The sequence below is a fragment of the Nanorana parkeri genome, unplaced genomic scaffold (genome assembly GCF_000935625.1).
Source record: "Nanorana parkeri isolate BGI_ZX_2015 unplaced genomic scaffold, ASM93562v1 scaffold1012, whole genome shotgun sequence".
Classification (NCBI taxonomy): Eukaryota; Metazoa; Chordata; class Amphibia; order Anura; family Dicroglossidae; genus Nanorana; species Nanorana parkeri.
The window spans coordinates 481,719-495,090 of record NW_017307280.1 but is presented as its reverse complement, the minus strand read 5'-3'; the positions used below and the strand labels follow the sequence as shown (position 1 = coordinate 495,090).

General features: G+C 42.5%; 1 protein-coding gene across 1 annotated transcript in view; it reads left to right on the top strand.

The window, feature by feature from the left end:
* Window positions 1–13,372, top strand: part of DPYD (dihydropyrimidine dehydrogenase) — a 582,181-nt gene that overhangs the window by 126,237 nt on the left and 442,572 nt on the right. Inside the window, exon 8 of the mRNA XM_018567128.1 lies at window positions 4,097–4,307. Within this exon, the coding sequence (XP_018422630.1) occupies window positions 4,097–4,307 (211 nt within the window). The remainder of the gene's footprint in view (window positions 1–4,096; window positions 4,308–13,372) is intronic.

The window sequence follows — 13,372 nt, the reverse complement described above, 5'->3', positions numbered from 1 at the left end:
AATAAAGTGATTGAGCCACTTTAAAGCTACCCAGATAACTTTAATTTAAAAACCAGGAAGTGGCTGAATAGAAAATAAAATAAGTTCACGGTTCTTAGTCATAAGCTTGTTTTAACCACTTCAGGGTAGAATGTTTTTTTTCTTTTCATTTTGGATAAATTAGGGAATGGTTAAATTACCTATTCGATTTTTGCATCTGTGTCCCATTAGAGAGATTTCCCTTCACTTTCTGTCCTGTACATTCAACGGGAAGCGTGTCCCCGTTGGAAGATTGCACCTTTAAACCTATTACATAGTTTGTAACATGATTGAAATACAATGACTGAAAAATTATACAGGTCAATCTAGTTCAACCTATATATGTATCTGTGTGTTTGTCTGTGTGTGTACATGTCATTATGAATGTCTATACCCACACCCATATTTTTTGTTAACTAAGAAACTCATCTAAAATGTTTTATTAAATTGTCTATGCTCTCAGCTGATACCCTAACTTTGGAAGGGATTTTCACATTTGTACAGCTCTGACAGTAAAAAAAAAAACCTTACACAGTTTAAGAATAAACCGATTCTTAACCAACTACATGTGGAGGCCAATTGTTTTCTTTAGTGTCCCTAGCTAAAGTGGAAGTAAAGTATGTGTGTGGGGGGGGGGGGGGGATGGGCCCCTAGGAGCTTCATGTTAAGGCTATGTATCTTCTTCAGAGTAATTAGCTTAATAGGGGAAAAAAGTATCTGGGAAAAAAGCAGGCTCCCAGGAGCACAGCATATTAGCACATTATGACAGACTTACCTGCCAAATAAATCACCTCCAGCACTGTGCTCCTCCGTCACTGGTGCTTTCATATGGGAGTTACTTCATCTTGGCATGCCAAGCTTGTGCACATGCATGCCTTGGTGTACAGGGAGAAAAAAAAAGCTGACGTGCAGCTTGACTCTTTTATGGCAGAAGAAGCTTAATCAATATCGTATGTCATAGAAAGCCTGTCAATTGGCATTTTTGTTTAATTACCAACTTCCACTTTAAACTGTTTGTTCCCAATATTGCAAGCCCCATTACGCGTCTCTTCTCCAAGAAGAAATTCTGTAGTGGTTCTTCATAAATCTCCTACCCCTTTATTAAATGTGTTGCCCTTCTCTGAGCTCTCTAGTTCAAGGACATCCTACGGACCGAAATTGAACTGCATACTCAAGATGCACAATATTGTACAATATTTCATATAGTTATAGAATTACTGTTTTACTTCTTGGGAATATACTTTTTTTAATGCATGATGCCGATTTTGCTAGCTGCCACTTGGCATTGCGTGCTATTGTTGAGTCTGTGGTCTACCAGGAGCACCAGATCTCTCTCCATCCCGGATTTCCCTAGAGGAATGCTTGCTAATGAGTATCTGTCGGGTACCTGCTAGCGGGAGATGCCGCTTCCCTCTGCGGGGACACGGACAGAGAGGGCGTCCACCAGCACGTCCCGGCCGCGCGGGCGCAGATTGCAGAAGGCCCGGCGGGTCACGCCCCGCGCGGCATGACGTCATCGCGTCAATACGCCGCAGTGACGTAATTGTGCATGCGCAGTAGCACATCGTTGGCCTATATAAAGCACCGCAGGACGCCCATTCAGTGCTGGGTGATCTTCAGCCAGCACTGGATGTTCCTGCTGTGCTCCTGTGCCTAAGTCTCTGGCCATTACCCTACCTTGCTCCTATTGTTTACCCAGCTCCATTACCCTGCCTTGCTCCTGTTCCTATTGCTTACCTGTTTTGACCTGGCTTGTCCCTAGACCCATCTCTCTGTTTAACCCCTGTTACTCTGCTGCTCGCTCGTTAGTGACCCGGCTTGTCTCTGGATATCTCTCTGTTTATCCCCTTGTACTTCGCTGCCCGCCTGTTATTGACCTGGCTTGTCTCTTACGCTCCCTTTGCTTGACCCCTTAAGCACAACGGATATTCTTCCAGGTCACCAAGTCTTCCTCGTGACCTCAAGATCTGCCAACCGGCACCCGTGCACCCCTTGCCTGAACCTACTGTTCCCAACCCCAGTGGTCATCAGACTGGGTTGCAAGGGAGGTCCTCCTCGTCACTTTGGGCCCACACCACAATCCTAACAGTATCTTTAATTCATGTTTTTCACTCCCAAGTGCATGGTTTTAAATTTTTCAATACTGAACCTCATTTTCCCCACCTCAATTTTATCAATTTTATCAAGGTATTTAAAGTATCCAACCTCTATATAATTTATAAACAAGATGAACAGAATTGGACTCCACTTGCAACCTTAGTGCATACAGAAAATGAGCAATTTATTATTGCCCTCTAAATCTGTCTCTGCAAACAAGTTTTCTACCCATATGCATTAAGTTTCTTTAATGCCAATAGACCTTAATTTGAAAGTTAAGCATTTGCAGAGCACTGTGCTGAATATTTTAGCAAAATCTTGATAAACTGCAACCACTGGCTTTCCTCTATCTAAATGTATTGCTGACAAGAAGGATTTTTCGTAAATTCATGCTGGTTGTTACTCATGATACAATTTTTTAGGGAAATTCTTGAATGTAGGTCCTTACCATTCCTTCTAATACCTTGCATGCTATTGATCTTAGACTGAGAGGTCTTTAGTTACCTGGTGTACATCTTGATGCCTTTTTGGATATCGGTACCAGATTTGCTTTTTACCAATCTGTCTGTACCATTTCAGTCATTAAGGCATCCTTGAAAATTAGGAACAATATTCTAGCTATACCTTGGCTAAGCTATTTTAAGACTTAAGGGTGTAAGCCGTCTGGTGCTGAAGATTTGTTCACATAAAGGTTTTCTAGTTGTTTTTTTAACCTGGTTTTCTGTCAGTCACCAAAGTACCTTCAGTGCATTATTATTATTACTGTTTTTTTTTTAAACCCATCTTTTTTTGCCTGCATAAACTAAAGAGAAAAATGCAACCCAACTTCCCTTATTCATCCAATATGGGGCCTGTGTGTTCTGCCCTTACCTTTTTTATATTTAAAGGGTTTATTTGGTTTTCTTTTACTTTCTGTAGCAATCTGTTTTTAGTAAACAATCTTAGCTGTCCTGATTGTGTGATTGCATTTTTTTGTTGATTTCCTCATAGTACAGAAATTTTGATGAAGACCCTTCTATCTTATATTTTTTTCATACGTATATGTCTTTTTATCCTAGAATTTAGCCACCCATGATGAACTCTTGTTCTTTTGTATCTGTTAACTAATGGAATGCACTGGCAAATGCTGCTGTTTATTATTTCCTGTAAACACTCCCACTTTTTACATGTTCTTAGTTAATAAAATTTGGTCCCAATTAATATCATATAGTAAAGAGCAAAGCTTATTAAAGTTATCTTTTTTGACATTGAATGTTCTTATATCAACATGTCTCTCTTTGTTTCAAATTACCGCAAATGTTATTACTCTCTGATTCTGTTCTAGTAACAACACTAGTGTGAGGCGGGAAGGAGGTGCAGCGTGTAGAGCGCGTATGCGGGCGGGTCTGGCAGCGGTGAGCGCAAGTTGGGGAGGAGGTGCGGCACGCAGCGTTTGTGGTCCCGTTAACAGGGCCAACTGATCGGAAGCCGTTTAATCGATTATTGAAAAAGTTGACAACTTTTTCAATAATCGATTATAATCGATTATGTCGATTAGTTGTTGCAGCCCTAAACATTTTGTATTTTCTCTCACTTTTAGTCCAATTGACAGTGGTCACCAATGCAAACCTAGAGAGTTTGTCTGTGGTTACAAACAGCAATGAACACCTGACAGGGGTTCTGATGCTTCTAAATGCTATCCATAAATTTAAAAAGGTTTAGAGCTTTAATATTCACTTTAAAGCCGCACAGATATTTATAGTGAGTTATGTAATATTTTACTGTTCATCACACATCATTATTTATTTGAATAAACCAGTATGTATTCGATAATATGTGTACACAGAGTTATTTTAGGCAAATATAATAAGGCTATTGGTCATGGCCAACAAGCAAATCAACTTTCTTTAGCTTTGACGTAGCCTTTTGCTTGTTGTTTGTGATATGTAAGCTTTGTGTATTCTGCCACAGTATTGAGCATATTGTATGTTATGCTCTACAGGTGGAGTTAGCCAAAGAGGAACAGTGTGAATTTCTCCCTTTCTTGTCACCTCGCAAAGTCATCATAAAAGATGGAAATATAAGTGGCATGGAATTTGTTCGTACAGAACAGGATGAGGATGGAAACTGGATTGAAGATGAAGATCAAGTTGTCAAGATAAAAGCAGAAGTCGTCATCAGTGCCTTTGGGTCTGTACTAAGCGATCCCACAGGTAATTACATATTCCATGAAATATTACAATATAGAGATAATTTATACTGCAAACAAATCAACATCAGCATTATGCAAACAGTGGTAACAACCCTTCTATTTTTGCCATTATGTCTTGGCATGTCAATTATGTACAAAATGTATTGAGTTAATTTCATTAATTTTTAAATAACATTTTCAAAATGAAAAGGGTTTTCTGGGTAATGTCATGTCCACAGGTAGATATATTAGATAACGAATAAGTGTACCTTTAACAAAATGCACTTAATCTTTTTGCAACCCTGCATTGATATAACAGATCCTACCCCCCCTCCACAGATGCATATGACCCACGGTCACTTGTGTTAGTTGACTGTCAGGAAGCCAGGGAAGTCACCTCCCTACGAGGTCAACAGGCACGGCGTGGGGTGCGGGCCTCCCTTCAACCTGGCAGAACCACGGGCGCTCCAACCGCCGGTGCGCATGCACGTCGGGTGCTCATGCGCAGTACACTGGCATGCCTGTGCCGGTTTAGACCTCAGGTGTGGGCCTCCCTGGGGGAGGTTCCCCAGTCCACTCGTAACACCTCTCGCCTGCCATTGGCTCTCGGGGAGGGAAGCCTCCTGGTTGCCTCGGTGACAGGGGGGCGGACTTACACCCCCTGGCTATAAAATCCTGGCCTGAGCCTTGGTTCATTGCTGAGTTATTCCACCTTATGGTGTGACATACGAAGCTCCCCTCCTATGTGCCTTGCTGCCAGTTTCCTGAACCCTCTGCTGACTCCCCGTGTACCGACCTTGGACCGTCTATCGCCTCTGAACCTTTGCTGCCTGCCTCGACCTCGGATTGGACTCAACTATCCCTTTTGGATTTCCCCCTTGTTAACTTACTTTCGGACTTTTCAGGCTGCTTCCTGCCAGAGGGTTCCATCCGTGCTGCTTGCCCGCAGTTGCACCTGACATTGACATCCCATGCTGCAGGTCCTCTCCGTCCTGGTAGTACCTGCACTGTAGAGCCACATAAAACTCCATGGGGCTTGTCTGCCAGCTGGGACATGGACAAGCTTAATAAATCTTCCCCATCTATGGGGCTCTACTGTACAGGCACAGCCAAGAAAGAGAGGACTTGCAACTCATTATGTAAACAATCCCCAAAGGCTGCAGGCATCTGCTCAAGGTAAGTATACATCTGCAGAGAGGGAGGTTAGGGGGTGTAAAAGGGATAATTGCACTTTGTCTTTAAGTGCACTTGTTCGGTCACCAAGGCCTGTTTAATTGCTTTAAACATGAAAACTTCCATCAACATCATGGCAATAATCATGCCAAAGCTTACATATCTGTCAATTTGTCTGAGCTTGTATTGCCCAATGGATTGTAAGGGTTGTGGTTAGGAATCAATTGTAACTATAGAAAACAGATAGATTTAAAAGGACAAAGGATGCATTTTAGCTGTCAATAATTTGGTAGACCATTTATTAAGTGGATATTTCAAGACATAGTTTTAGAAATTTGGGTGAAGTTTAATGCATATATAGGCAGGCTAGATTAGATGAGTGAGTAGAAGCAATGGAGACCATACATTTTTTAAAACAGCAATACAGATGTATTGTAAATAAATGTGATTTGCAGATTTTATCTGAAGGTGAATACATATAGGTTGTGTGATATACAGGTAAAAGATAACTAAACCCAAGAACAAAAATGCAATATATTGCAGCTTAACAGTTCTTGATAAGTTGCAATATTTTGGATATATTGGCTTTCATTTTTCCATCTAATAGGCTACGAACATTTTTCAGCAAGTACAAAAAATACCATTTGATCTTGCCAGATATGCAGTGTCCTTTTCATTTCCCGTGAGCTGGACAGAAAGCAAGACAATTTCATATGTCTAATATAAACTACTAATCAACCTCGTGTAAAGCAGATACAAAAGTTAGACATGTTTGAAGTCCAGCCTGGGTGACAACCATAGCTGCTTCAATAGATAAAGTGGAGTGTAGACATTCAGGGACAGGAAATGTGTAATACACAAGACTGCCAGATGAAAATAAAGAAACAATGCCTGAAAAAAGAAAACTAATGCAGTGAGCACATGTAAGGACTGTTAAGCTGAAATACTGTATATTACATTTTTGTTGGCTTCAGATACAATTTACTTCACCAAAAACACATTTTGCAATTGTTTTCTGAGGTTAGCAAACTGAACAATGTTGGACCCTCACAACTGTTCATGTATGATCTTTGTCTAGTAAAGTATGGTAAGTTGAGTATAAAGAAATGTATGTGCTGTTGTTGGGAGAGTGCTCATTTTGCTGTACATAAGAAACAAAGAACTGTCAGCTAGGCAGTGTTTACGTATTATGAATAATAATGATATGATCTCTGTGATAGTATAGGGAGGATTTTATGGCTGCCTAGGATTCTGTAGGACTCCTCTGAAGAAGCCAATACTTTTTTGTCAAAGCTAGAAATTATTGATTCATAGCATATCATTGCCTTAGGTAGAAGGGGTGCTAAGAGTGTCTACAGATATGTGTAAATGTTTGGGTATGTTATGAGGAAAATATTTTTTTTAAACGTCAATTCATGCTATTTATTTCAATTCATGCTATGTATTTCAAAATGTAAGGAGCAAAAAGTGTGTTTCATTGGGCCTAAATCACCGGGGTGAAATTCAAGAAACAAAACCATATAAGATTATTGTTGTACTTGTCCTCTAGGTCTCTTTATGTTATTGCTAAATTGATATATTAATGACTAGATAACTAATAGGGGTCAATCAAACTTCATATGAACATTTGAAAAGCCACCAATCTTTCTTCATCTTTATTAAAATTACTTTTCATCTAGATTTTCCAAAGAAATATTATGTGAGTTCATGTTCATGAGAACAAAGGACATGATTGACATATAGTACAATAAAAATACTATTGTTTCAATCATTTCCTTTCATCTGACTTCTGAGGGTAATTTGGATCATAAAAAGTAATTTCAGTCTTCTATAAGGTACCTGTCTTTTGACCAGCCAAGACAAGAAAAAAAAGCACAAATCAGAGAAAACATATCTTTGTAATAGATTCATATTAAAGTTAGTGAAATTCTGGGAAGATTCAAACTTAACTGTTATATTTTAAATAATTTCAAATGCAATATTATGTTGTGTATTTTATGGAGACATTTTACAACAAATTTATAAATAAAATATTTATACATCTTGCACATATATAATCAGCTTAATTTAAATCAATTTGTCACCTTGGGTTAAAGCTTAGAGTGTGCTATATCTCATGATATTAATTTTAGGGCTGATTTACACAAGTGTCAAAAAGAGTACCAACTTCCGGTTCTGGCGCCTGATGTACCGGACGCAGAGAACAGAACTTCCGCTCGGCCAGGGCTATATTTTATATAAAATCATACCCCAGCAAGTCAAAATACCCTGAAGACCTCTGCGGTATCAACTACTAGCCAGCCGGCTTACATGGATAAATTCCTGGCGAGACGTCGTACGACACCCCGAGGCAAGGGCACCCTGACTCGTGGCAAACTGCTGCAATCCTCTAAAATGGCGGCTATATCTGAGAGGCCAGATATCAGTGCCTCCCCTGATGAGGATATGCCCACGCTATCTCAACACAGCCTGATAGCTACCGAAGTAGCAAAACTCTTAAAACCCATAATACAAGAGGCGGTTCACAAAGCTGTATCCAAAGGCATACAATCTCTGCGCCACAACCTCATGAATCAGGCCCAGAGGATCTCGAAAGCGGAACACCTCATAGTGCTCCTTGAAGACAGCACCGAGTCATCCGCCTCACAGCTTAACTCTGCCAACAGGCACATTCAACGTCTCTTGGATCATGTAGACAACTTGGAGAACAGATCAAGGCGTAACAATTTGCGGATCATCGGCCTCCCGGAAACCTACCACCCCTCTACGCTGCCGACTATATGCGCACATAACATACCTGATCTGCTGGGCCTCTCTGCTCCTTACAAGGTCGAGCGAGCGCACCGCGTGAGCCCTCCAAATCCGGAGCGCAAGACACCTCGGCCGATTGCTGTGCGCTTCTTAGACTACAATGATCGCCAGGCCGTCCTTCAAGCTTACAGAGCCAGGAAAGGCCTACACCTGGAAGACAACCGCCTCCTCATCTTCGCGGATTACTCGGCCGAAGTCACGAAAAAGCGGAAGGCTTTTGGAAAAGTATGTTCTCTCTTATATCAACGAAAGATTCGTTTTAGATTAGCCTACCCGGCCATTCTCCGATTCCAATCTACCGATGCCAAACAACGCTCATTCCAAGATCCCGAGGAGGCGAGCTCCTTTCTGGAAGGCACGACATGCGGGTCACCGGCTGCGATGGAGAATGTTTCTTCCAAGCCTTCGCGCCTAGCCACCCTGGCAAGGCAACCTTCAAATCGTCTCCCGATGACCCCTTACAGATTCCCCTTGATCCCACCCATTCATGGTGTCCTTTACTGGAGGCCTCCAGTTATGGCTCACTAACCGCACTTTTTTTTTTCCTGAGTACCCACAGAGGCTGAGCCCCGGCCGTTCGACACTTCAGGACTTCAACCGAGGACCAGACCCCGAGACGGCCCCATTATACTTCGGGACTGGAACAGTGAGTAATTTTGCCTACACACACACGTGCTGGACCCCTTACGCCCGTCTGTTTAGGCCATATACTCTGGCCTAGCGGAGCGACCAAGTAAGCCCTGCCACACTCTCTAGGAAGAAAGCGAAGTCATGTACTGAGCATTTTTTGTTCATGTTTTTCACTTTTTGTTTTTAAGTTTTAAATTGTGCGGCCCAGTTGGCCTGCTAATGGTTAATATGCTGCTCCATACGTGGACACAGGGTGAATGTCAAGATGACTGTGTGGCGATTCCCTACATACATACCACCCCCATGTGCTTCCTATACTACTCATGTCACCGACTGATATGTGGTGTTTCTTTACTTAATATGTTGATATCCTTTATATGTATTGTGCTTGATATGCCTAAATGTGTCATTATGCGTTTAGAAATCAATACTTTTATTATGACTTTTGATAAGGCCTGATGTCTCCTGGTATCCGTGTGATCTCCTGGAATGTTAATGGCCTACGCTCCCCTGCCAAGCGTATGATGATACTCCGCCACCTCCAAAAACGTAAACCTGAAGTAGTCCTTTTACAGGAGACACATCTTCCTCAATCAGACGTGGAACGGCTGCGTAAACTATGGGTAGGTGAAGTAGTGAGCTCCCCGGCGGTGGGAAGAAATGCTGGGGTGGCCATTCTATTCCACAAATCGCTTGAATATAGCATAACACATACCGACAAGGACCTGGAGGGCAGCAAACTGTTTGTAAAAATCAATATTCATAACAAAATCTTTTCCCTCTATAACTTTTACTTCCCGAACTCGCCCACGGCCGCATACTTCCAGGAGATCACTACATGTATTCTCCGGGACGCCAACCCTCACAAACTCCTGGGGAGAGATTTTAACTCTGTCATGGTGTCGGCTGAGGACAGATCGGGAGGGGCAGGCAAAATGTCTGCGTCCACTCCCCCTCTGCCCTCATATATTTCACAGATGTCTGAGTCGCTCAGACTTGCGGATGTGTGGAGAACACGTAATCCCCTAGAGAAGGAATATACTCATCTCAAATATGCACAAAACCTTTGCTAGAATAGACTACTTTTTGGCGTCAGACACGGTGGACGCTTTAGTAGGGGATGCGAGCCTGCGGCCTATAGCCATTTCAGACCATGCCCCTATCATGCTTCAGATACATACCTCATTGCCAAGGGGGGATGCATTTCTATGGCGCTTCCCATCTCACTTATACAGCGACGTCTCCTTTAGGTCCATGCTGTCAGACGCCTGGCAGGAATATCAAACGTTCAATTCCAGTCATGCTGATAACCCCAATCTCTTCTGGGAGACAGCTAAAGTAGTTCTTAGGGGTAACATTATGTCATACGTTGGAGCCAAGAAAAGACATGCTAAAACTCAATTCCTTGAAGCTAGCATCTTTCTTCGCCAGGCCCAACTAAACTATTCAATACACCCCCTCAGCGGGGAACAGTGATATTTGGAAGAAGGCCAAACGCAATTTCGAATGGTGGTCTGCTCAACAGCAGAATCTATACCAGTCTCATTCCAAGCTGCACTTTCACAAATTCTGGAACAAACCAGGCAAACTGATGGCAAACCTGACAAGGCCACGTTTCCTCAAGTCGCATATACCCTCCCTACGCACAGAGACAGGAACCCTAGTCAAAGATCCTAAACAAATGAACGAAATTCTGGAAAAGTTCTACGCCAAATTATACTCAACTTCCCCAACTGACACTAACCTGGCAGACTCCTTTTTGACATCAACTACTCTCCCGACGATATCAGAAGAGAACCTCTCCTGCCTTAATGCAGATATATCGCTGGACGAAATTCTGTGTGCCATTAAACATACACTCAATGGCAAATCCCCAGGCCCAGACGGGTACACTAACGAATTGTATAAAATACTACGGGACCAGGTGGCGCCCACACTACATGGAGTTTTTAATGCTACCTAAAAACGGGACAAGAAGCGTACATTAAAGTGATCCCTAAAAAAGACAGAGACCCCACTCTGCCTGACTCCTACCGCCCGATCTCCCTCATAAACACGGACGCTAAAATGCTATCTAAAATTATTGCAGACAGGTTGGCCAGAATTTTGCCACAACTGATATCCCCGGCCCAGGTTGGCTTTATTAAGGGGCGTTCAGCGGTGGCTAACATTTGTAAAATATTGACGACATTGGAATATGCAACCACCCAACATCCCCGCTGGCCTTGATCTCAATTGATGCCGAAAAGGCTTTTGATAGCATCCAATCCGCCTGGCTCCTCAAAGTTCTAGAGAAGATGGGTTTCTTTGGACATTTTCAATCTTATATCACAACACTTTATTCCTCCCCATGTGCCCGGGTGCTTACCCCTGGTTTTATCTCACCGAGCTTTCCGTTAAACAAAGGCACCAGGCAGGGGTGCCCCCTATCTCCCCTATTATTCAACATCTCCTTAGAACCTCTGTCACTACATTTCCAAAACAACTCCGACCTCTCTGGAATCGCATTCATTACCCAACATTTGAAAATCATGCTTTTCGCAGTCGACATTATCCTGTTCTCCTCAAACCCATCCCGAGACATTCCTTTGATACAGGACACTTTCACTCATTTTCAATTATTTACTGGCCTTACCATCAACTCTTCCAAGACAGAAGTACTCCCGCTCACTCCACCGGCCACTCTCTCCCTACTACCCCTGACAACTTTCAGTGTAGCCAAACAATCTATTAAATACCTAGGCCTACATATTGGTAAAATCCCATCTTCTTTATATAACCTGAATTATCCCCCCCCTCATTCTAAAAATTCAGAAAGAGTTACTTCTTTACAAAGACCTGCCCCTCTCGTTATTCGGCAGAATTTCCGCAGATGCTGCAGTGCCGTCCGTCCGTTTTTTTACTACGGGCGGACGGCAAGAGGTTAAAATGATTCCCTTTGCCAGGCTGCTATATCCTCTACAAACACTCCCTATTCTGCTAAAACATAAAGATGTAACTATTATCAACAAGGCCTTTTTAAATGTCATATGGCAGGGAAAGAGGGCAAGAATATCCCTAAAAAAGCTGAACCTATCCAAAGACGAGGGTGTCATGGCCTTCCCAAACCTCAGATTATACAATTTAAGCTGCCTCCTCCAGACATTCTGTGGATTGGATATGTTCTTCCTCACATTACTCCAACTTCCTTTTGGAAACGGAGATAGTACGCCCTTGGAGGCTGCCGTCCCTCCTCCACTGCCCGTTTTCTGCCCTACCCCATCCTATTCGTTCCAACATACTCCTCAGAGACACCATTATTGCCTGGAGGGAAACTCACAAATTGCTGAGAATGAACCCTTACTTTTCCAAACATTTGACACTTAAGGGAAATCCATCCTTTCCACAAGGAAAGGATCATAAGGTCTTTGCACGGTGGGAAGCTAAGGGAATCTCCCACTTCACTGATCTTATAAATAAGAACCTCAATAAAGTTTGGTCATTCCCCGAATTCCAATCCCAGTATCAGGTTTCCGGGAAAGACTTCCTCCACTACCTACAAGCTGTAGAATACATTAAAAAGCTTAATCCTACTCTCTCCCAGATATCGACTAACACACCAAGGGACAGAATCCTCTCCGCCCACCCCAATTCTATATCCAATATAATAGCCCCACATACGCCAATATGCTCTACCATCTCTCTCGAACTCAAATCTAACTAGATGGGAAAGGGACATTCCAACAGATGACATAGTGGAAAAGGTGCTGCAGGGATATCGCTCATTATGCAAGGTGGTGTCAAACGAACAATGGAGGGAAACACAATTTAAGATTATGCATAGGGCGTATTATGCTTTTCAAATCAAATTCAAAACATCTAGGGAGGTGACGCATCTGGATCACTGTCCAAAATGTAAATTGCAGGCTGCCTCCTTGTTCCATTGCTTTTGGGAATGTCCCCAGATTCAATCCTTTTGGACAGACATTGCTGATTTTGTTGCTTCTGTGGTCCATCAGAGGCTTCAACCAGAGACCCTCTTATTCTTGTTTAACTATTGGGATGATGTCATCTACAACCCCAGCAACCTCAATCACGCAGCCAAACAGTGGGCGAGTATATCTCTACTGGTTGCTAGACACTGTATTCTCCGGGAGTGGCTGTCACCTTATCCCCTCACTATGAAGGCATTTAGAGATGACCTACTAAACTTGTTTCATCTGGAAAGTCTAGAAGCAGCCACGAACATACATAATGAGAAAGGGGTAACCACATTTTACACCAGATGGCTGCCCTATATGTCCTCTATCTTCTCCCCCTCTGAGAGAGAGAAACTGCTCTCCCCCTTCGAGTTATCCACATGATAGATAATTTACGAAGAGGATGTTCGATAGCTGGGGCATCAAACGCAATGCAAAGTAACAATGAAGATCCCCTGGTCCGATAATAACATAATTTGAGGAGTCCATTGGTTTCACTTGGTTTCATTTCAGC